At 36.9% G+C, this 23489-nt stretch overlaps 1 protein-coding gene across 1 annotated transcript; it reads right to left on the reverse strand.

Moving 5' to 3' along the window:
• Positions 1-8816: 8816 nt before the first annotated feature.
• Positions 8817-11099, reverse strand: LOC103205089 (disintegrin and metalloproteinase domain-containing protein 29). The gene has a single exon (XM_007950358.2). The coding sequence runs from the start codon at positions 11097-11099 to the stop codon at positions 8817-8819; it is 2283 nt and encodes a 760-aa protein (XP_007948549.2).
• Positions 11100-23489: the final 12390 nt, after the last annotated feature.

The following is a 23489-nucleotide window of genomic DNA, read 5'->3' on the forward strand; positions in this document are numbered from 1 at the left end:
TGCAATTCTAGTTACTTGTTTCCTCTTGAAGTAGATTTGCTAATTTGTAACTTAAATTTAAATTTAAATGTTTTATTTCATCTAAGTTGTCAAATTAATTGGGATGTACAACTCACTGCCATCTAATAGATCCTAACTCACAGTGACCCCCTTTGGGTTTGTAAGGCAGTAAATCTTTACAGAAATATATTGACCAGCCTTCCTTCTGCAGAGTGGCTTGTGGGTTTGAACCTCCAACCTTCTGGTTAGCATCAAATGCCTTAGACACTATACCACCAGAGCTCTTTAATTGGCATGTAGATGTCCACAATAATTCTTTCTTATTTGTTTTGTTTGTTCAATCTGAAATAGTTAGCTCTCTTCAATTCCTATATCTATGATTTGAAATAATGAAGTAAGATCCTGTGAAAATATGGGTGAATTTCCAAAATAAAATAATATTTATCATGGATATTGAAATGGTAGAAAGATGATAGGACATAAGGAAAGACATTTTAAGTGAACAAATTATGGTAAGAAGAAAATTTAAGGAATTTGGGAAATAGTATATGTGATAGTTGGAGCTGTGTACCAACTTGGCTGGACCACAATTATGTGCGGTTTAAGCAATTGTGATGTGGGTTGTTCCCATGATGGGATTGGATGTATATGTTTTGAACAGCCAATACACTGAAAGGGAGTCTCCTTAGGGGTGTGGCCTGCTTCCAATATATTTATGGACATCCTGAGAGAAGAGACACTCTTCTGTGGATCGGGATCCTGTTGTACTGCTTACAACTGTCCATGAGCGAACAATCCACCATTCAGCCTGGAGATCTTGGATAAAACATTCGTTGGAGTCAACAGCCAGTATACTGCCTGCCAACCTTGAGCTCATCAGCCCGTACAGTTGCGTGAGTTGGGAAAAGCCCCCAGCTCGATGTTCGATCCAAGAACTTGGGACTTGCCAGTTTCTATAAGTGTGTGAGCCATTTTCCTAAGGTAAATTTCTCTTTCTCTACATGTATATATAAGTTTTATTGGTTTTGCTTCTCTAGAGAACCCAGTCTAACACATTATAATAAGTAGAAACAGATAATAAATTATTGATAATGAATAATAATAATAATATTGATAATAAATTTAAGTGTTATTTAAATATACTGTTATTTACATATACTAAATATAAGAGAAGAATTGAGTGGCAACAATGAAAACAGTCAGAGGATTTCTGGGAATGTTATTACTAATTTTTATTTTATCTCATAAGCAATGCGTTGGATAGCCATAAGGAGGCAATGCCCAGAGAAGAGTAGACTGAATAAGGATTTCTTCCCTTGGGAACAAGATGAATAAGTGACAGATCTGTTCCAAAAATGAAGAAAGTGCAAGATGTAACCAAGTTGGCACTTTTCTCATAGCTAATTAATGTGAGCCACTCTCAGAGGTTCACTGAACCTCAAATATCATCTTTTATGAAGTGACTGTTCAAGTTCTATGCTCAGTTTTCTAACGAATTGTTTTTTCTCATTAATTTGAAGGACAGCTATGTATTCTAGTTATGAGTCCTTTTTCACATATAAGTTCTGTAAATATCTTCTCCTTATCTGTGGTTTGCATTATTTTTTTAAGAGCAGAATCTCTTAATTTTAATATATTCCAATTTATCAAGTTTTTATTTTAAGCTTTTCTATTTTTACTTTTGTTTAAGAAATAGTTGCCTACTCCAGATCATGAAAGTACTCTCTTATGTTTTATTCCAATAGCTATATTGATTTACTTATGAAATTTAAATATAAAATCAGTCATTATGAGGTACAGATAAAGGTACATCTTTTCAACATGGATATCCAATTGACCAGCATAAGTTCCTGAAAAGTCCACTTGGCCTCTCAATTTTATTTCATCAGTAAGTGTCACATTACCTTAATTTCTATAGATTTATAATTCATCTAGGGAGTGGTGTAAGTGGTGCAGAAAGTTAATGTGTGGTTGCTAACCAAAAAGTTAGAAGTTTGAAACTACCCAGAGGCTCCTCAAAACTTTTGAAAAATTGTTGTTGTTGTTGTTATGTGCCGTCGAGTCAGACCTGACTCATAGCGACCCCTCCTTGGGTTTCCGAGGCAGTATCACTACAGAAGTAGATTGCCCCATCTTCCTTCCGAGGAGTGGCTGGTGGGTTTGAACCGCCAGCCTTCTGGTTAGCAGTCAAGTGCCTTAGCCACTATGCTACCAGAGCTCCCAATTAGCTATTGAAAACCCTATGGAGCCAGTTTTACTGTGACATTACCATGAGTTAGAGTAAATTTTATAGTAACTGCTACTGCTACTGATATAATATCTCTGGATATATGAAGTAAATTCCCATGTTTTGTTGTTTTTTTCTTCAAGATGCCATGTTTCTTCATGGCATTTGGAATCAATACATTATTGATTAACTTTAAGTTTAGCTTTTGATGTTTTAAAAAATACTAAACCCTGATGGTCTTTCTGGGAGCTCTGGTAGTGTAGTGCCTATGGCACTTGACTGCTAACCAGAAGGCTGGCAGTTCAAACCCACCAGCCACTCACTTGATAACGATGATGATTTTCCATTTTACAAAATGTTGTACTTTATTTACTGGAACAATATTTTAAGAATTTTGTATCTACTCGCATAAGAGAAATTGGTCTTGATTTTTCTTGTGTATAGTGCCTTTGTTAGCTTTGAGAATTAAAATACTGTATGACTCATAAAAAGGAACTCTGGTTGCATAGTGGTTAAAGCATTCACCTGCTAACCAAAAGGTCAGTGATTTGAAAACACTAACCACTCCCTGGGAGAAAAATGAGGCAGTCTTCTTTTGTAAAGATTTTAAACCTTGGAAACCCTACAAGGCAGTTCTACTCTGCCCAATAGGGCCACTCTGAGTTGGAATCAACTCAATTGCAGTGCTTTTTTATTTTTTAATGATTCATAAGAAGAGTTTTATAATGGTCCTTCTTTTTGATCTGTCAAAGTTCATGTAAAATTAATGGTAAAGCTATCCAGGTCTGGGTAACCTTTTGTAACACTGACTCAGTCCAGTGAATATTTATTTCTAGTGTAAGCTTTGATAATTTATAGTTTTACTGAATTTACTTATTTAATTTTTTTTTCTTGAAAAGTTATTCTTAATATTATCTATCTAATGAAAGATAATTGTGCTCTATTGTGATGTTTATTTTCCATTTCTTCTATTATTAACTTGTGTTTTCTGCCTTTTGTTTTCTTCAGAAGTCTTACTAGGGTTAGATAATATTTTGTGAAAATTCATTAAATGAATTTTGAATGGTAAATGTTGATTTTCTCTATTATGCATTTGTTATGTACTTCATTGATTCCATTTCTTAGTTTTATCACTAATCTCTTCCTAATTCCCATAGATTTAATGCATTGTTCTGTTCCTATTTTTTGACAGGGAAACTTCAATTCTTTTAAGTTTATCCTTTTAATTTGCTTAAAAAATATAGCTACATAAAGCTATACATTTTCCTATAATCACTGCTGTACATATGTTGTATATACTTGTACTTTAGATAAAAAATATTTCCTGACTTTTACATACACACACACACACACACACACGGGAGCTCTGGTAGTGTAGTGCCTAAGGCACTTGAGTGATAACCAGAGGGCTGGTGGTTCAAACCCCCAGCCGCTCTTCAGAAGGAAGGTTGGCCAATCTACTTCTGTAGTGATACCATCTCAGAAACCCAAGGAGGGGTCTCTGTGAGTCAGGTCCTACCTGATGGCACATGACAAAAACATCATATACATATATTTTCTTTTTTTAGAATTTGTTCTTTTCTTTCAAATAATGTGTAGTTTTTCTACTTATTGTTGTATGCTACTGAATTCTGTTATTGTTGTTTTTATTATGTGCCATGGAGTCGGACCCGACTCATAGCAACCGCTCCTTGGGTTTCCGAGGCAGGACCACTATGGAAGTAGATTGCCCCATCTTCTTCTGAGGAGTAGCTGGTGAGTTCTAGTATAATTCTGTTGTGGTTACTTACAATACTGTTTATTATTTAAAACTTGAAATTCATAGAGACTTTATTTTGGGTCCAATATACGGTAGACTTTGATGAATACTTCAAATATGGTTGAATGAAGGTGAATTCTGACATTTTAAGTGTAATATTCCATGTATGGGAGCTCTGGTGGTATAGTGCCTAAGACATTTAGCTGCTAACCAGAAGGCTGGTGGTTCAAACCCACCAGCCACTCCTCAGAAGGAGGGTTGGGCAATCTACTTCCACAGTGATACCACCTTGGAAGCCTAAGGAGGGTTCACCATGTGTCAGATCTGACTTGACAGCAGTGATGATTGTTTGTTTGTTTGTTTTAATTGTATTACATGTAATAGAATCCTGGTGACAAAATGTTTAAAATATTCAACTCCTAACCAAAAAGTTAGCAGTTCAAACCGACCAGCTGTTCCATGGGAGAAACATATAGCTGTCTGCTTACATAATAATTTATATCTCTGAAAAGCCTATGGCACAGCTCTACTCTATCCTACAGGGGCGGAATGAGTCATAACTGACTCCACAGTAGCGGGTGTGGATTTTTTATTTTTTTATTTTTTTTTAATTCTGTATGTCTATTAAGTCATTGGCCAATTGACTTCTAAGATCTTTTCATGAACCATTTATTATTTTCTCTCTTTTTTATCACTAGTGAAAGAAGTGTACTAAAAGTCTCTCTCTATGATTGTGGACTTGTTTATTTCAATGATTTTTCTTCTATATTTTGATATTATGTTAGTTAGTGCATATACATTTAGGATTGAGATATCATCCTGATGGATAGATTTTTTACCATTACAAAATCTTCCTCTTTATTTCAACAAGTAATACTTGTTGCCTTAAATTCTTCATTATCTAATATTTACATAACGACTCTAGTCCTCTTTTGGTTAGCATTTGCATTTTATAAAAAATTCCAAATTTTTGTGTTGTTTGTTAAAGGAAAGTCTGGCAAACAACTTCCATAAAGAGCACAGCCAAGGAAACCTCATGGAGCCATTATGCTCTGTAACACATGGGGTCACCATGATTCAGAACTGATTCAACAGCAAGAGGTTAGGTTAAGGGGTTGTACTATCCATTTGTACCACCCAGAAACAATGTTTTGGCTGTAAACTAGAAGGATAATTGTTTGAGTCCACCTAGAGGAACATAAGAGAAGCTTGCAAACTATTGAAAAATCAGCCGTTGAAAACTGTGTGGATCACAGTTTTACTCTGACAAGCTTGGGTTATTATGAGTCAAAATAGACTTAATGACAAATGGACTGTTTTTTTTTTTTTTAATTCTATCTGTGTCATTATTTTTAAATCATATCTCTTAAAAGCAGCATAATGCTGAATTTTTATTTTATTCAATCTGAAATATCTCAATCTTTTTACTTGGTTTATGTAGTCTATTATACATTGAGTTTATACCTATCATACTTGTTTTTCTATTTTCATATGTTTTACATTTGTTTCTTCCTTATAATTGTGTCTAATCAAATATGTTTATTATACTGTTTTCATTCTATCAATTGATTTTTGCATTCTTTTATTCTTATTTTAATGTATACTTTATAGATTGCACCAGGTATCTTAAACACATGATAGTTTAACAATTCCCCAGCACTGCTTTCATTCTGGGTTTATCCTTCTAGGATTTCATTGAGTTTCTTAAAGCAGTCTGATGACATCTGTCTTCATTTTTAGAAAATTCTCAACCATTATAACTTTGAATATTACTTCTGTTCAATTTTCTCTCTTATGTTTAGATGGGACACTAATTGTATGGATGTTAGTTAGACCTTTCAATATATCCCATATATCAATTATCTTGTTATTATTATTTTTTTTTTTTGGTACTATTTTTTCACATTGAAATTTTCCCCTCTTCCCATTAACAAATCCAGTGTTCTGCTATGTGGAGTCAACAATTCAATCTAGTCACTTAAGTTCTTAAAATCAGACATTGTATTTTTAATTCAAGAATATGCTTTTGATAAATTTGTATACATTACATCTCACTGGTGAAAATCTATATTCTGTCACATATTTGTTTTTCATTTTTCTTTTATTTTCATTAAAATTTTAGTCATAGTGGTTGTTTTTCATAGTCATCTTGTTCTATATCTCTTACAACTTCTCTTTTGCTCTTGTTATTTTTAATTCTCAAGGAGGGGTTGCTATGAGGTGGGCCCGACTGGATGGCAAATAACAACAATTATTGACCATAATTTCTTGCCTTTTAGCATGTCTGTAAATTTGTATTGTAGGCTATACCTTATGTATAATAGAACCATGTTGTTGTTATTTATTAGTTGTCACTGAGTTTATATTGACTCATGGAAACCACATGTATACAGAGTAGAATTGCTCCATAGGGATTTTAGGCTGTCAGTTTTCAGGCATAGCTCACCAGGCCTGTCTTCTAAGGTGTCACTGAGGGGATTCAAATTTTTAACCTTTTGGCTCGTAGTCAAGCACATAACCATTATCACCACCCAGACACTCAACAGAGCTTCCATAATAGAACCATAGAAGGTGCAAATGGTATTACCTTCCCTTAGGAGTTTTCTATCTTTCCCCTTTTAGTATGATAGCACGAGGTACTGAAAAATTAAATATAATAACAATTGTATCATTGTATCAAAGATAAGTGCAGTTTAAGTGAGACTTTGCCTAATTATCATTTATTCAGTTATGTTATCATGATATTCAATCATGACCTTCTTGGGTTTCAATTGTGAGCTCAAAAGCCTCTGTTTCTCAGCTCTCCAAGTCCATGAGAGACAAAGTTCTTTCACTTGGAGCTTGATAACCCAGTTCCCTCACCTCCTGTCTCTTGCTACTTCAAAGGCAGTCATAGGTCTTCAATAGAAGACAGCACATATGTTTGAAGCAAGCTCTCTTTCACTAGGCCTTTTCTTTCTAAGTATAAAATAAGATTGTAGATGATTTTGCCCTTTAGAATTTTATGGTTAGTTTCCCAAATTCCTCTACTCAAAAACTCACTGCTGTTGAGTCAGATCCGACACACTGTGACCCCTCCTTGGGTTTCCGAGGCGATATCACTACAGAAGTACAGTGACCAACCTTCCTTCCAAGCAGTGGCTAGTGGATTTGAGCTGCCAGCCTTCTGGTTAGTAGTCAAATGCCTTAAGCACTACACCACCAGAGCTCCCCCAACTCCCACAGAAGAACTAAATTCAGCAAATATAGCTTGGGAAAATGGATATTTAATTTAAACACAAACATTTTTACTATGCATCCTTGACTTGCTTAATTATTAACACATTTTCAGACTTCATTCTTCTCAACATAGACCTTCTAACTAGTTGCACCAAGCATGACCCTCAGTTTACACCTAGAATGTTCAAGTGCTTCAGGGAGAAAGATGCCTGATGAATCTGAATTGTTTACATTCTCTGTAGTTCTTAAATCACCTACCCGTTTTTGGTTCCATATGCTCTAATATCTTCAAAACATCACTTTAAAAAATGTGTTTGATATTTTCTGTTTTTTTTTTTTTTTTTCCCAGAGGACTCGCTGGCCTGTCAAGACTATTATCTCCTACCTAGAATTGAAATTCTCTTCTTTATTCTTTTTATTGGGGGGGGGGGCAGAAGCTGAATGAAAAGTGTTAATATTGACTTCTCTTTTTATATTTTAATAGTAACTATCACTAAGTGATAGTTTTCCCAAAATGGTAAAAGGTACTGGTAAGGAAACACTCAGAAAAAACTTTTGACACTTCCTGAGATCTGCTTTCTCTGTTATACAAAGACTAATAATTTATTGGTCAGGATTCAGTAAGAAAAAGAAAAATCACACCCATGATTCTAAGGAAGATGATTAAATATAAGGGAGTAAACAGTAGCTGAAAACACAAGTTGAAGGACACACTGTGCTACTGACTAAAGACTCCTTATAAGGTACTATTTACAGAATGGAGATTTCACTCATGGGGCTAGAAAGCAAAGGAAAGAGAATTGAATTATTTGAACATACTAAATGTCAAGAAAAGCATACTTAATTTAGGACTCAGAATTCTGAGCATCAGTACTCTTAAACTGGTACTGGAAGCTTGGGACCTTGGTGGTCAGTGCACAGAGCTGAGACTCAAAATTCTGAGAGTAGGCCACTGGCTAGTTATGCTGGTTGCTCTGAGGCCAGCAATGAAGTTCATTTAGAGAGTAATTAAGCAAAAAGCCAAAAGACATGAAGATTGTAAACAACTGCTACTACCAGGTTGAAAGATGTTAGTAAGACAACACGGAGATGAATAGAAAAGAAACAGCTTTCTAGCTTTCTGTCTTCCTTTTGGCAGAAAATATGCAGTGAGGGTTGTTAAAACAGATATGTTTGTAGGCATTATAAAACAGAGTACAAAAGGGGAAGGAGTATTGGAAGTAAGAGACAAACAACACCTTCAAAACTGTACAGGATCCCTGAGTTATGTCTTTGGTCAGTAAGTACAAAAAAATGTTATTTTTTCAGGAAAAAATAAACCTTCAAATATCTAAAATAATGAACAGTAAGTAGAAACACACTAGAGATTATATTTTTTTAAGTAGTAATTATTTTTCATTATGACAGAGAATTGATTTGAGAGTTTTCTTTCAACTGTCTCCTAAAGACAGGCATAACATTTCTAACTGTAGCAGAATTTTTTTCTTAGGGTTTGGATTTGCTTCTTGGAATTAACACTGATTTCTTTGATTTCACAGACTGAGTCAAAGCTCTTTGTTCCTCCTTTCTAACATTGAGTTTGACATCTTAGTTCTCTTTTTGAGGTTAGCCTCAACTTTTTTGTTTTCCTTGAGGAGGCTGAGTTTCAACTTTTTGTTCTCCTTGAGGAGGTTGAGTTTCAACTTTTTGTTCTCCTTGCTGAGGCTGAGTTTCAACTTTTTGCTCTCCTTGCTGTGGTTGAGTCTGAACATTTTGCTGTTCTTCTTTAGACTTCTTACAACAAAAAAAGACACAAATAGAAATGAAAGGAAATAACAAAATAGGCAACAATAGTAACCGGGAAATTTTTCCCTCACTTCCTTCAGGAGGTATTCCACTGTCAATGCTACCTCCATTGCCTTTTCTTACACAGTTCGGTGGAGCCCACCCAGGATAGCAATGGCATTGATGTTTATTATTGCAGATTCCTCTCATGCTACAAATTTCAGCTGAACAACCACGTTTCAAAGAAGACATTTCAACACACTGTCTGTGAATGCAGATATTTCCTGGACCACAGTCTGTACCATCTTTCACTTCACCAATATCAGGTATGGTCATTCCAAAATGATAGTCAGTGCCCCAGCAGGAGACACTGTTGAATTTAGTAAAATGTATTGTAGTATGATCTCTTAGAGTAGGAATTTGTATCACATTTTCACACTGAACTCTCCCACACAGTATATCAGAGATAGCACATTTTACATATGTGGAACCATTTATACCACAGTGACCAAACCGATCACCTCTTGTGTTAATTTCTTTGTAGCATATCTGATTAGCACTCTTGGACTCTTTCCCAAAAATCTTCCTACACTGTTCATTGCGGTCATTGCATCTCTTTTCATAGCAGTAGCCATCTTCTGAGCATGAGATCCCATCTTGCACATATAAATCTTGAGGGCACTGATGTGATTTTCCAGTGCACCACTCTGGAAGATCACATTCATTGACCTTCTGTCTACATAGTTCCCCTGGTGGCAAGAACATGCAGTCTTTGCAACAAAGCCCAAAAGCACAAAGAGCCCCAGGACTCAGCATGCAATTTTCCAGGCAACAAGGATCATTTGCACAATACTTGAAGGATCCACAGTCACACTCCTCTTCCTCTTCAACCACACCATTACCACAGCGCTTCCCTATGAGAATGTTTCCTGTCTGTGGATTATCACGCATACATTTTCCATGAATTATAGTGGTTTTCCACCAAGAAGCATAACTGCAGTTACTAAAACTAGTTGATGGAATTTTTCGGGAATTCATTAAGCATGAATTTTGCCCACATGTACACATATCTGTATCATGATCCATTCCCAAAACATGACCGAGCTCATGGGCCACATAAATTGCAAACTTGTTCAAGGTTACATTTAGGAAAGAAACAATTCCACAATTATAATTCATTTTACACACTCCTCCAAGGTATGCTAAACCAGGTAATCCTCTTAGTCCTTTATTTGTATAAAGATGTATAATATTATGTGGTAGCCGGGGAGAAAGGTTTATGACCTTCCATTGACAAAATTGTGTCAGGGTATTCTTGATGTTATCTACTGAAAAAAAGTTTTTATGAGTCCAGATCTCAATACCAAACAATAGCACGTTAACACCCAATGCATCATAAATTGAATCAACTATATTGACAATATCGTATATATCCTCCTGTAACTTTGATACATTCCTTTCATAATGAAGGTATAGAGTATGGTCTACAACCACTGCATATGTAACATACCACACATGGGTCCACCAGTCCTCATAAGCACTTTGCTCCAAAATAAAATTCGACATGTCTCGAAACTCCAGTTGATGTGCTATTTCTTCTTGCATAAAGCCATATGTCATGGATGGAAATTGTGTCTCATTATTGTCTATCTTATATACTAGATGTTCAGATGTAGGAGAAAACATTAAGGGCTTGATTTCATAAGCAATATCATTTATCTGTAGCATTCCTCGAAAACCCCCAAAACAGGAACTGAGGGCTACCATGGACTTGAGGTTCCCTTCCACATAACCATGGTAGTAGCAGTCATTTTGAATAAAAGGTTGGTCTTCAAGGAGTACCCCCTGCTCTGTGTAGGTAAATACAGACATATGTCTGGATAGCAAACCCTTTTTGACTTTTATGTGAATAATATGGCTCTGGCCTCCAATGTTCAAGCTATATGAAAGCCAGCCTGGAGCATTCATACCTCTGCTAGTACCAGATAGCTTCAAGGGAATTACCACCTCTGGGGAGTTGTGATATTGGGAGTGTTCAGCCTGATTTTGTCCAGAAAAGGACAGAAATACCCCAAACCAATGCAGCAGGACAATGATCTTCATGTGTGACCAGGTTTCTTTCATAGTCATTATGGAGAAAACATCATGGAACCATTGGTCCAGGGGGAGAAGGCCAGGCTGAGTTGCAGGTGGTCTGACTCCTTCCTCTGAGCTGGTCAGTGTATAATCCTTACAGCTCTGTCTTCTGGCAGAGTTGGATCATCAGAGCTGCAGCACTAAGAATAAAATAGAAAAGCAGCATGTAGATGGGAGTAATGATGAGTAGGTCCATTGCAGGAGAAAGAAAGTATTGAATAAAAGTGATGAGTGTTTGAATTAACACAGTACTCAAGAAACTTTCTATGATTTGGTCTTAAACATTGATGATGTGATGTAAAACTTGGGATGGAGGAAGAAGAGAGATTGACTATAGGTAGGTATTATTGAACCTGTATGATGGGCACATAAGCTTGATTATTCTGTTGCCTAACTATATGAATATCTATGACTATTCTCACAATAAATAGCTTAAATAAAAAGTATTTAAGTGTAAAGTGACCATATCTTGGATTCCTGGGAGAATCTTAGTTTACACATTCATAATATAAATATTAATTATAAATCTCAATAGCTCTTTTTACAATTTCAAATGAAAAGTTACTTGATAATATTATTTGAGATAAACAAAATACCACTCTTTTTTGTTACTTTTAACAAAAATCTTGATTTTTTCTCTCTCTTACAGTATTTACTATGTAGCTCCTTGAAACTATTATTTGTTTAGTTGTTATTTTCTCCCTATGTTCCTCTACTCATTGGTCAAACTGGAAAATCCTTTAGAACTTCATTTGTGCTCTTGGCAAAAATTAATATAACTTACTATGCCTCACTTAAACATTTACACAATAAATAATTATAGACCTGGTAGCAATTGTTCTTTGAAATATTATATTACTCAAAATAATTTATACTTTATTATATGCTTTAGACGGAGCTCTCATGGCTTAGTGTCTAAGGCATTTGACTGCTAACCAGAAGGTTGGCAGTTAAAACCTACCAGCCACTTCATAAAGGGAAGAATGGGTAATCTACTTCTGTAAAGATTTACTACCTCACAATCGCAAAGAGGGTCACTAGGAGTCAGAATCAACTCGATGGCAGAGTTTTTTCTTTCTTTGTTTTTAATGTATATATACATACATATTTAGGGATCTCTGGTGGCCAAGTGGTTAAAGGGCTCAGATGCTTACTAAAAAGTATGGAGTTTTGAAGCTCTCCAGGAGAAAGATGTAACTGTCTGCTTCCATGAAGATTACAGCCATAGAAACCCTATGGAGCAGTTCTACTCTGTTGTATGGAATCTCTATGAAGTGGAATTGATTTGGTACAGTGGTTTTTTAAATTATTATTATCATTATTAATGTTCTCTAAGAAGAACATTTTTTCCAAAACCTGTGGCCAATTCTTGATACAGAATAAGTTGATGAAGATCTTCTCTTCTCTGTGACCCATCACTCTATAAACAACTTAAATATTCTGGAAGTAATTCAGTGTACAGTGATAAAATGACTCTGAAAGCTGAAAAGATAAAGCAAAATGGTTAGAGACTCAGGTCTTTAGGAATGGAAATAGAGTGATTTCTCTGGGCTTTCTTTTCATCTCCCATATATATCTCAAACTGAGCACTGAAGAGGTCTGCACCTGTTACCATCAACAGGCTAAAAAAAAAACTTAATCTCACTGGTCAAAGGGCAGTATGGGAAGCTCAGCAAAAAAACTGAGGCATTTAGTCCCAGATCTATAGCCAGGATACTGTGAGCTGATACACTCACAGTGACAGCTTCAAAGTCTGACAGGAATGATCCTCCAAAAAAATGCTCCACCATAAGTGACTGGTGGGTGATTTTAACCACCCACTTTAGCAACAGCAAAGCATGGGCAGGTTGACTTAACCCTCACTCCATAACCTTGTCACTACATAGTGAAACTGCCTTCAGAGGCAGCAGGAAACCTAACAAAGCAAACCAATCCCTGCCCCACAACTGGGATACTAACAAAAAGGTGGATTCAGCTACAGAAGTAGCATCAATAAAGCCTGACATGTTCCAGCCCTCCACCCAGTGACATAAGGGACTCAAGCCTGGTAGATTATATCTCTCCACCCTCTAGGCCTGAAGGTGACCAAGTGACAGCACATGGCCTTGGGAATCACCTTCCACCCACACATATAGTATCAGCAGGGATTAAGATGGAGCCCATGAGGGCCAAAACAACAAAGAAGATCAGAATAATGAAAGAACTCTGTAAACTAAACTTTTACTGGAACTCAGTCCACACAAGCAGGCCAGAGAGTAGCAACTGCTGTCTTCAAAGCTTGCAAGAGGCCATCTAAGGTGTAACAACTGGTCTTTGCTCATCCAGAGAAAAGAAAAGTGAAGACAATAAGGGACATATGGAAACAATTAGTCAAAAAAAAAAAAAAAAACAGCGGACCACATGAACCTCAGGTTCCATGACCCTGAGATAAGAAGAACTAGATGGTGCCTGTCTACCACTGCCAACCACACTGAAAGTGATCACAATAGGAGATTCTGAATAGAGTGGGAGAAAAATGTGGACTAAAACCCAAAATAATAATAACAAAAAGACCAGGCTTAGTGGTCTGGTAGAGACTTGTGGAAACCCTGAAACTGGTCTATAGTCACCATTCAGGCCCAGAACTTACCCCAGGAGCTCAACTTTCAGCCAAACAATAGACAGGTTTATAAGGTGAGCAATAACACTAGGGAGATGTGCAATCCCTAGAAAAATCAACAATAAGAGATCAAAAGGTCAGCATTTGTCCAGGGAAAAAGCTCAGAAGGCAGGAATGGATAGAAAAGAAGAACAAACAGAGACAGTAGCCACAGGGAGGAAGTGAGAAGAATGCTGTTACATTATGGAGATTGCAATAAACATCACAAAACAAAAATGTGTATCAACCATTGAATGATAAGCCAATTTATTCTGTAAATTTTCACACAAATAATAATGAAAATTAAAAAAAAAAAAAAAGAAATGGAGATCAGAATATAGGAAAAATGGAAGTTTTAAATATGATCAAGAGTACCCCAGGCAGTTTCTTGAGTTTTGTCTTGACAAAATGTCCACAATATATTTAAAAAAAAAAATCATTTCACATACAAAAAACTAAGAACACTATAGTTTCAATGAAGAAATAGCAATTAATATCAAATGCAAAGGCATGTGAATGTGTAGATCATAACAAATTATGAATAACATTGCAAAGAATGGGTATTCCAGAACACTTAATCGTGCTCATAAGGAAACTGTACACAGACCAAGAGGTAGTTCTTCAACCAAAACAAGGGGATACTGAATGTTTAAAATCAGGAAATGTCACAAGTCACTATATTTTTTAATAGTTTCATATACATGTGATAGCTGGACAAATAATAAGACCATGGAAGAGTTTATATATCTGCACTGTGGTGTTGGTGGAGAATAGTGAAAATACCATGGGCTGCAAGAAGAATGTACAAATATATCTTGGAAGAAGTACCACTGGAATACTCTTTTGAAGAAAGAATGGCCAGACTTTGTCTCACGTACTTTGGGAAAGTTGTCTGAAGGGACCAGTCCCTGGAGAAGGATATCATACTAGGTAAAATAAAAGGTCAGTGAAAAAGGGGAAGACCCAAAATGAAATGAATTGACACAGTGGCTGCTACAATGGGCTCAAGCATAGCAAATATTATGAGGATGGCACAGGATTGGGTATTGTTTCATTCTGTTGTACAAAGTGTCACTGTGAGTGCGGACAGACTCAATGGCACCTAACAACAACAACAACATCAGTACTCAATGAATCAGATGTTGGAATTACCTGATGAGAATTTTATAGCTACCCTTAGAAAAAAAAGTTTTCATAAGAAATTACAAATTCTATTGAAACAAATTTAAAAAAAAAAAATAGAAAATCCCAGAAAAAAAACCACAAGTTTTAAAAATGAACCAAATATAAATTATAAAAATTAAAAAAAAAAGCCACTGGAAGTGCTCAGTTTAGAGTGGAGACAACAAATGATAGAATAATTGAACTTGCAAACAGATCAATGTAATTTGCTCAATTCAAACAACAGAGAGAAAATATACTGAAAACAAAATGTCAATAGACACGTGTTTCTGTGTGTGATGGTTATGTTTGTGTGTCAACTTGGCTGGGCCTGGTTGAGTGGCTGTGGTAGTTATTGTGTAGTTTGTACTGTATTGTATTGTATAGTAGCTGGTGGTAGTTATTCCCCATGAGACTGGCAATCAACTCCATGGTGGGAACTACCACAAGCAGCTGAGTAGCTGCCTTTGGGATGTGGTCTGCTTCCTGTATTTAAGGAGAAGCCTTGGAAATGGTCTCTAGCTTATGGCATGCTTGAACCCTGCATGTAGCCATGTCTTTGTTGAGCAGCCTGCTATGCTCTGCCGACCTTGGGACTTACAATGGACTTAAGTTAATGGCCCTCCGTGTGGTTTGGTAACATCGAGACTGTGCCTTTTTACTTGTCAACGTTGGGGCTTCTCAGCCTCAGCAGCCAGCAGCTGTCTGAGTGAAGAAACACCTCTAGCTCCAGTGGACTGGAAGCAGGAGGCAGAGTTGGACCCCAAGGTTGAGGGGCTTTCAACCAGCCCCTAGAACCTGGCACTTTGAACTTGGACTTAAAGCCTCCAAATTGTAAGAATAAACTCCTGTTTGTTAAGGCCATCCCATTTGTGGTATATATTCTTGTCAGACCGGCACTAGGTAACCAGAACACTGTGAGACTATAATAAAATATGCAACATTTTTATCTTTGGGTCATAGAATGAGAAAAGTATGAATGTTGGTCAAAAAGAACATTTGAAACATAATGATTGAAACGTTTCAAAAATTATTGAAAGACAAAAACCTACAAATTCAAGAAGCTGAGAATACCTGAACAGGATAAACCTAAAGAACTCTATACCATGGAACATTATAATTAAAATTTTACCAGTGAAATAAAAAGAAAAATATCTTAAGAAGAAGAGAAAATTACCTTACCCATAGAAGAACAGCAAGTCCAATGCAGTAGTTTATTTTCTGGAACCAGGAAGGCCAGAAAAAAATGTGGTGAAACATTTTTCATGTGTTTGCTGAAAAGACATCCCAATCACACATCCTATATAAGTGAAACTTTCTTTCAGGAATTAAAGGGAAATAAAGAGATATGGGGAAAAATTAATAAGAATTTGTTGATAGTAGACATACCCTTAAGAGTGAGTAAACAGAGTTTCCAAAACAGAGAGACAATGATAAGGATTTGGGGCCCTTCAGAAAGAATAACAGAACAATATAATAGGTAAAAATAATGGTAAGCATGTTTAGGGCTGAAGCAAAAAGTATAACACTATCAGATGTGTTGGAGGAAACAGGTAAACATTTAAAAAGAAGAAAGAGAAAGGCATTAAATGGTATAAAGTTTAAATACTGCCCTCAAATTGTTATAACATTGATACATTAAAAATCTTATTACTAAATCAAGATTGATTTCTAATAAATGTTTAATTAATTCAAGGGAAATTACTACCACTACACTACCCAGTGCCATCATAGAGACCCCTCCTTGGGTTTCCGAGGCAGTATCACTATGCAAGTAGATTGCTCAACCTTCCTTCTGAGGAGTGGCTGGTGGGTTTGAACCACCAGCCTTCTGCTTAACAGTCAAATGCCTTAGGCACTGCACCACCAGAGCTCCTAAGGGAAAGTATGAGAGAAAAAAAAGTAAACCCAGCAGAACGAGAACCAGTGTGAACAAAAAAGAAAACAAATAGTGAAATGAAAGATAAGTATTTTAATATATCAATAATTACATGTAGTTGATTTAAATGCACCAATTAAAAAGCAGAAATTGGCATAGTGGAGGAAATAATATGATACATCTATATTCTATATTCAAGAAACTTACCTCAAAATATGTTTATGTTTACGGAGTCTATTTAGAAAATTATATATCATTCATGCATTAATAATAAGTGTTTTTTTTTAGGTGCCTTCAAGTCAGCTCCAACTCATAAAGACCCTATGTATAACAGAATCAAACACTGCCCAGTAGTGCGCCATCCTCACAGTCCTTGCTATTCTTAAGCCCATCCTTGCAGCCACTGTGTCAATCCATCTTGTTGAGAGTCTTCTCCTTTTTCTCTGACCCTATAATTTACCAAGATTGATATTCTCCAGAGAACGGTCTCTTCTGACAGCATGAATAAAGTAGTGAGACAAAATTTGGCCATTTTTGCTTTCAAGGAACATTTGGCTATACTTCTTCCAGGATAAATTTGGTCATTCCACTGGCAGTCTGTGACATTTTCAGTATTCTTCACCAACACCACAATTCAGAGGTGTCAACTATTCATTAGTTGTCCTTATTCATCGTCTATCTTTCACATGCACATGAGGCAATTGAAAATACTATGGCTTGGGTCAAGCGCTCCTTAGTCTTCAAAGTGACATCTTTGCTTCTCAACATTTTAAAAGAGGTCTTTTGCAGCAGATTTGCTCAGTGCAATACAACATCTAATTTCCTGACTGCTTGTTCCATGGGTGTTGACCAGATCCCAATAAAATGAAATCCCTGACAACTTGAGTCTTTTCTCCATTTATTGTAATGTTGCTTATTAGTTTAGTTGTGAGGATTTTTGTTTTCTTTATGGTGAGCTGTAATCCATACTGAAGACTAGTTTTTAGTCTTCATCAGTAAGTGCTTCACATCACCTTCACATTTAGCAAGCCAGGTTGTGTTGTCTGCATATTGCAGGTTGTTAATGAATTTTCCTACAATCCTGATGTCACATCCTTCTTCATATAGTCCAGTCTCTCAGATTATTTGTTCAGCATACAGAATGAATAAGTATGGTGAAAGGACATAACACTCATACACACGCTTCATGATTTTAAACTACACAGTATCCCCTTGAGGTAGGCAGGCCTCTGAGGTAGGCAGGCCAGGGATTGGAGGCTGCTTTTAACTTGGGTGTGGTTCTATATTAAGGAACGGGCCTGAGCTGGGCAGGTGCAAAGGAGTTAGTAACAACTAAGGGAGATGAAATTGTCTGTCAGTTTAATGTCCTGTTGTAGCTTACGTGTTGCTGTGAGGCTGGAAGCTATGCCACTGTGTTGCAAAATGCCAGCGGGGTTACCCATGGTGGAGAGGTTTCAGCAGAGCTTCCAGGCTTAGACAGACTCAGAAGATGAAAGAGGTCATCCACTTCCCAAAGAATTGGCCAGTGAAAACCTTATGAATAGCAGTGAAATACTGTCTGACATATTACTGGAAAGCTTATGAACAGCCCTAAACGATTGTCTGACATAGTGCCAGAATATGAGCCCACAGGTTGGAAGGCACTAAAAAGTTTACTGGGGAAGAGGTGTCTCTCAGAGTAGAGATGATCTCAATGATATGGATAGAGTAAAGCTTTCGGGACCTCCATTGGCTAATGTGGCACAACTCAAAATGAGCAGAAACACACGCAAACACACATTGATAATTGGAACATGAAAGTAAGAGTATGAATCTAGGAAAATTGGAAGTTGTCAAAAATGAAATGGAATGCATAAAGATTGACATCCTAGGCATTAGTGAGCTGAAATGGACTGGTTTGGCCATTTTGAACCAGACAACCATATGATCTACTATGCAGGGAACGATATATTGAAGAGGAATGGTGTGGCATTCATCATCAAAAAGAGTTTCAAGATCTATCCTGAAGTACAATGCTGTGAGTGATAGGATAGTACACATACGTCTACAAGAAAGACCAGTTACGCTGTTCTTGTTGTTGTTGTTAGGTGCCATCAAGTTGTCTCCAACACATAGTGACCATATGGACAGTAGAATGAAACATCTCCCCATCCTGTGCCAGCTCTGAGATCTCTGCTATAATTGAGCCCATCCCCACAGCCACTGTGTCAATCCATCTCATTGAGGGCCTTCCCTTCTTTTGTTGACCCTCCACCTCACCAAGCATGACATCCTTCTCCAGAGGATGGTCCCTTCTGATAACATGACCAAAGTAGGTGAGACAAAGTCTGGCCATTCTCGTCTCCAAGAAGCATTCCGGCTGTACATCCTCCAGGACAGATTTGTTAGTTCTTTTAGCAGTCCATGGTACTTAAAACATTCTTCACCAGCACCACATCTCAAAAGCATCAATCCTTCGTTGGTCTTCTTTGTTCATTGTTCCAGCTCTCACATGCATATGAGGTGATTGAAAATATCATGGTTTGTGTCAGGTGCACCTCAATCCTCAAGGAGATATCTTTGCTCTTCAACACTTGAAAGAGGTCCTTTGCAGCTGACTTGCCCAGTGTTATACATTGTTTGATGTCCTGAAAGCTCCATCTATTGACAACAATTGTAGAACCAAGCAATGTGAACTCTTGGACAATTTCAATCTTTTCTCCATTTATCATGTTGCTGTTTATAGGTCCAACTGTGAAGATTTTTGTTTTCTTCATATTGAGATATAATCCACACTGCAGACTGTATTCTTCAGACTTCATCAGTAAGTGCTTCAAGTCATCTCACTTATGCAAGCAAAGTCATGTCGTCAGCATATCACAGGTTGTTAATGAGCCTTACTCCAATTCTGATGCCATGTTCTACTTCATATCTTCCAGGTTTTGGGATATTTTCTCAGCATATAGATTGAATAAGTATGGGGAATGGATACAACCCTGACACACTCCCTTCTTGATTTTATACCATGCAATGTCCCCTTGCTCTGTTTGAACAACAGCCTCCTGGTCTATGTACAGGTCCCTCATGAGTACAATTAAGTATTCTGAAATTCCAATTCTACTCAATGTTATCCACAATTTGTTATGATCCACACAACTGAATGCTTTTGCATAGTCAATAAAACACAAGTAAACATCTTTCTGGCATTGCTTTGAGCCAAGATCCATCTTACATCAGCAATGATATCCCTTGTTCCACATCCTCTTCTGAATCCAGTCTGCACCTTGGGAAGTTCTCATCAGTATCTGCTACATCTTGTTTTGAATTATCTTCAGTAAGATTTTATTTACATGCAATATTAATGATATCGTTTGATTATTTCCACATTGTTTGATTATTTCCACATTCTCTGGGATCACCTTTCTTCAGAATGGGCACATATACAGGTCTGTTCCAATCAACTGACCCGTTAGCTGTCTTCCAAATCTATTGGCATAACTGAGTGAGTACCTCCAAGGGGGCATCCATTTGTTGAAATATCTCAAGGGGTATTCCATCAATTCCTGGAGCCTTGTTCTTCACCATTTCTTTCAGTGCAGGTTCGACTTCTTCCTTCAGTAACATTGGTTCTTGAACATATGCCACCTCCTGAAATGGATGAACACTGACCAGTTCTTTTTGGTACAGTGACTCTGTGTATTCTTTCCATCTTCTTTTGATGTTTCCTGCTTCATTCAGTATTTTGCCCATAGAATCTTTCAGTATTGCACCTTGAGGCTTAAATTTTTTCGTCATTTCTTTCAGCTTAAGAAATGCCGAGCATGTTCTTCCCTTTTGGTTTTCTAACTCCAGGTCTTAGTACATTTCACTATTGTAATTGGCTTTGTCTGCTTGAGTTGCTCCTGGAAATCTTCTGTTCAGCTTTTTGATCTTGTCATTTCTTCCATTTGCTTTAGCTACTCTCTACTCAAGGGCAATTTTCAGAGTATCTTCTGACATCCATTTTGCTCTTTTCTTCTTTTCTCATATTTTTAATGATCTCTTGGTTTCTTCATGGATGATATTCTTGATGTCATCCCACAATTCTTCCAGTTTTCGGTCATTGGTGTTCAATGAGTAAAATCTATTCTTTAGATGGTCTCTAAATTGAGAAGGGATATATTCAAGATCCTATTTTGGCTCTCAAGGAATTGTTTTAATTGTCTTCAACTTCAAGTTGAACTTGCATATAAGCAGCTGATGGTTTGTTCCACAATTAGCTCCTAACCTTGTTTTGGCTGAAGATATTGATCTACTCCATCACCTCTTGCCACAGATGTAGTCAATCTGATTCTTGTGCATTCCATCTGGTGAAGGCCATGTGGATAGCCATCATTTCTATCGTTGAAAACATATATTTACAATGAATAAGTAATTGGTCTTGCAAAATTCTATCATGAGATCTCCAGCATTATTTCTGTCACTGAGGCCAAATTTTCCAACTACTGGTAATTCTTCTTTATTTCCAACCTTTGTATTCCAGTCACCAGTGATAATTAACAAATTTTGGTTGCATGTTTGGTCTATTTCAGACTGCAGACGTTGATAAAAATCTTCAATTTATTCATCGTTGGTTTTGGTGGTTGGTGCATAAATTTGAACAATAGTCACATTAACTGGTCTTCCTTGTTTTTTTTGTTGTTGTTATGTGCTGTCGAGTAGGGATATGAATATTATCCTATCATTGACAGCATTGTACTTCAGGACAGATCTTGAAACATCCATTGTGATGATGAATGCCACATCATTCCTCTTCAAATTGTCATTTCCAGCATAGTAGATAATATGGTTATCTGATTCAAAATGGCCAAAACCAGTTCATTTCAGCTCACTAATGCCTAGGATATCAATCTTTATGTGGTCCATTTCATTTTTGATAACTTCTGATTTTCTGAGATTCATACTTTGTACATTCCATGTTCCTATTATTAATGGATGTTTGCAGCTGTTTCTCCTCAATTTGAGTGGTGTCACATCTGCAAATGGAGATTTCAAAAGCTTTCCTTTATCCATATCAGTAAGGTTGTCTTACTCTGATGATGCAGCTCTTTTCTAGTCCTATTTTGAAAGCATTCTGACTCAAGGGGCTCATCTTCCTGCACTATATTGGATAATGTTCCTGGGCTATTCATAAAGTTGAGAAGTAATGTACAAGACAGTTTTTCTCTGCTATTCACAAGGTTTTCCCTGGCCAATTCTTTGAGAAGTGGATGGCCTCTTTGAAATTTCTTCTTAGCCTGCCTCAGTCTGTAAGTTGTGTTGAAACCTGTGCAGCATGTACAATCCAGCCAGCACTTGAAACACTGGTGGCACATCTTCAAGCCTCATAGCAACATGCAAATCACTATAGTATGGCAAACTGACAGACGAGTTTGTCTCACTTAGCTGTTTGAAACTTCTCCACCCTCCCCTTACCTAGAAGCCTGTCTGCTGCTCTGCTCTGTCTTCCCCTCTGGCTTTTCTTTCCCCCGCTTTCCTGGCTGGTGGGTGTGGGAACTGGGTGCCTCCCTTTACCTGGATCCATGGCTGCTGCTCTGCTCTGTCATCCCCCTGGCCTCTACTAAATGTGTTAATACTACTATTATCCAAATTTATGCACCAACCACCTATGCCAAAGATGGGGATATTGAAGACTTCTACCAATTTCTGCAGTCTGAAATTGATCAAACATGTAATCAAGATGTGTTGATTATCACCAGTGACTGGAATTCAAAAGTTACAAACAAAGACAAGTTACAAGTAGTTGGAAAATATGGTCTTGGTGATAGAAATAATGCTGGAGATAGCATGATAGAATTTTGCAAGAAAAACATCTTATTCATTAAAAAAATCTTTTTTCAACAACATAAGAGACAACTATACATGTGGACTTCAGATGGAATACACAGGAATCTGATTGACTACTTCTGTGGCAAGAGCCGATGGAGAAGTTCAATATCTTCACCCAAACAAGACCATGAGTTGATCATGGAACAGACTATCAATTGCTCATATACACATTCAAGTTGAAGTTGAAGACAATTAAAACAAGTCCTTGAGAGCCAAAATATGACCTGGATAATAGTCCTCCTGAATTTAGAGACTATTTGGTGAATAGATTTGATGCAAAGAATACCAGTGACAAAAACCAGAAGCATTATGGGATGACATCAAGAATATCATCTATGAAGAAAGCAAGAGGTCATTAAAAAGACAAGAAAGGAATAAAAGACCAAAATGGATGTCAGAAGAGACTCTGAACCTTACCCTTGAGTCAAGAGTAGTTAAAGCAAATGGAAAAGATGACAAGATCAAAGAGCTGAACAGAAGATTTCCAAGAGCAACTCGAGCAGACAAAGCCAATTACTATAATGAAATGTGCAAAGACCTGGAATTAAAGAACCAAAAGGGAAGAATATGCTTGGCATTTCTCAAGCTGAAAGAATAGAGGAAAAAAAAATTAAGCCTCAAGTTGCAATATTGAAAGATTCTATGGGCAAAATATTGAATGATGCAGGAAAAATCAAAAGAAGATGGAAGGAATACATAGAGTCACTGTACCAAAAAGAATTGGTCAACGTTCATCCATTTCAGGAGGTGGCATATGATCAAGAACCAATGGTATTAAAGGAAGAAGTCGAAGCTGCACTGAAGGAAGTGGTGAAGAACAAGGCTCCAGGAATTGACGGAACACCATTGAGATGTTTCA

Source organism: Orycteropus afer, unplaced genomic scaffold, assembly GCF_000298275.1.
Source record: "Orycteropus afer afer isolate SDZICR_OR568_19922 unplaced genomic scaffold, OryAfe1.0 scaffold00268, whole genome shotgun sequence".
Lineage (NCBI taxonomy): Eukaryota > Metazoa > Chordata > Mammalia > Tubulidentata > Orycteropodidae > Orycteropus > Orycteropus afer.

Coding starts and splice junctions, on each gene's coding strand:
- LOC103205089 (XM_007950358.2), bottom strand. CDS start 11,099: ATGACTATGAAAGAAACCTGGTCACACATGAAGATCATTGTCCTGCTG.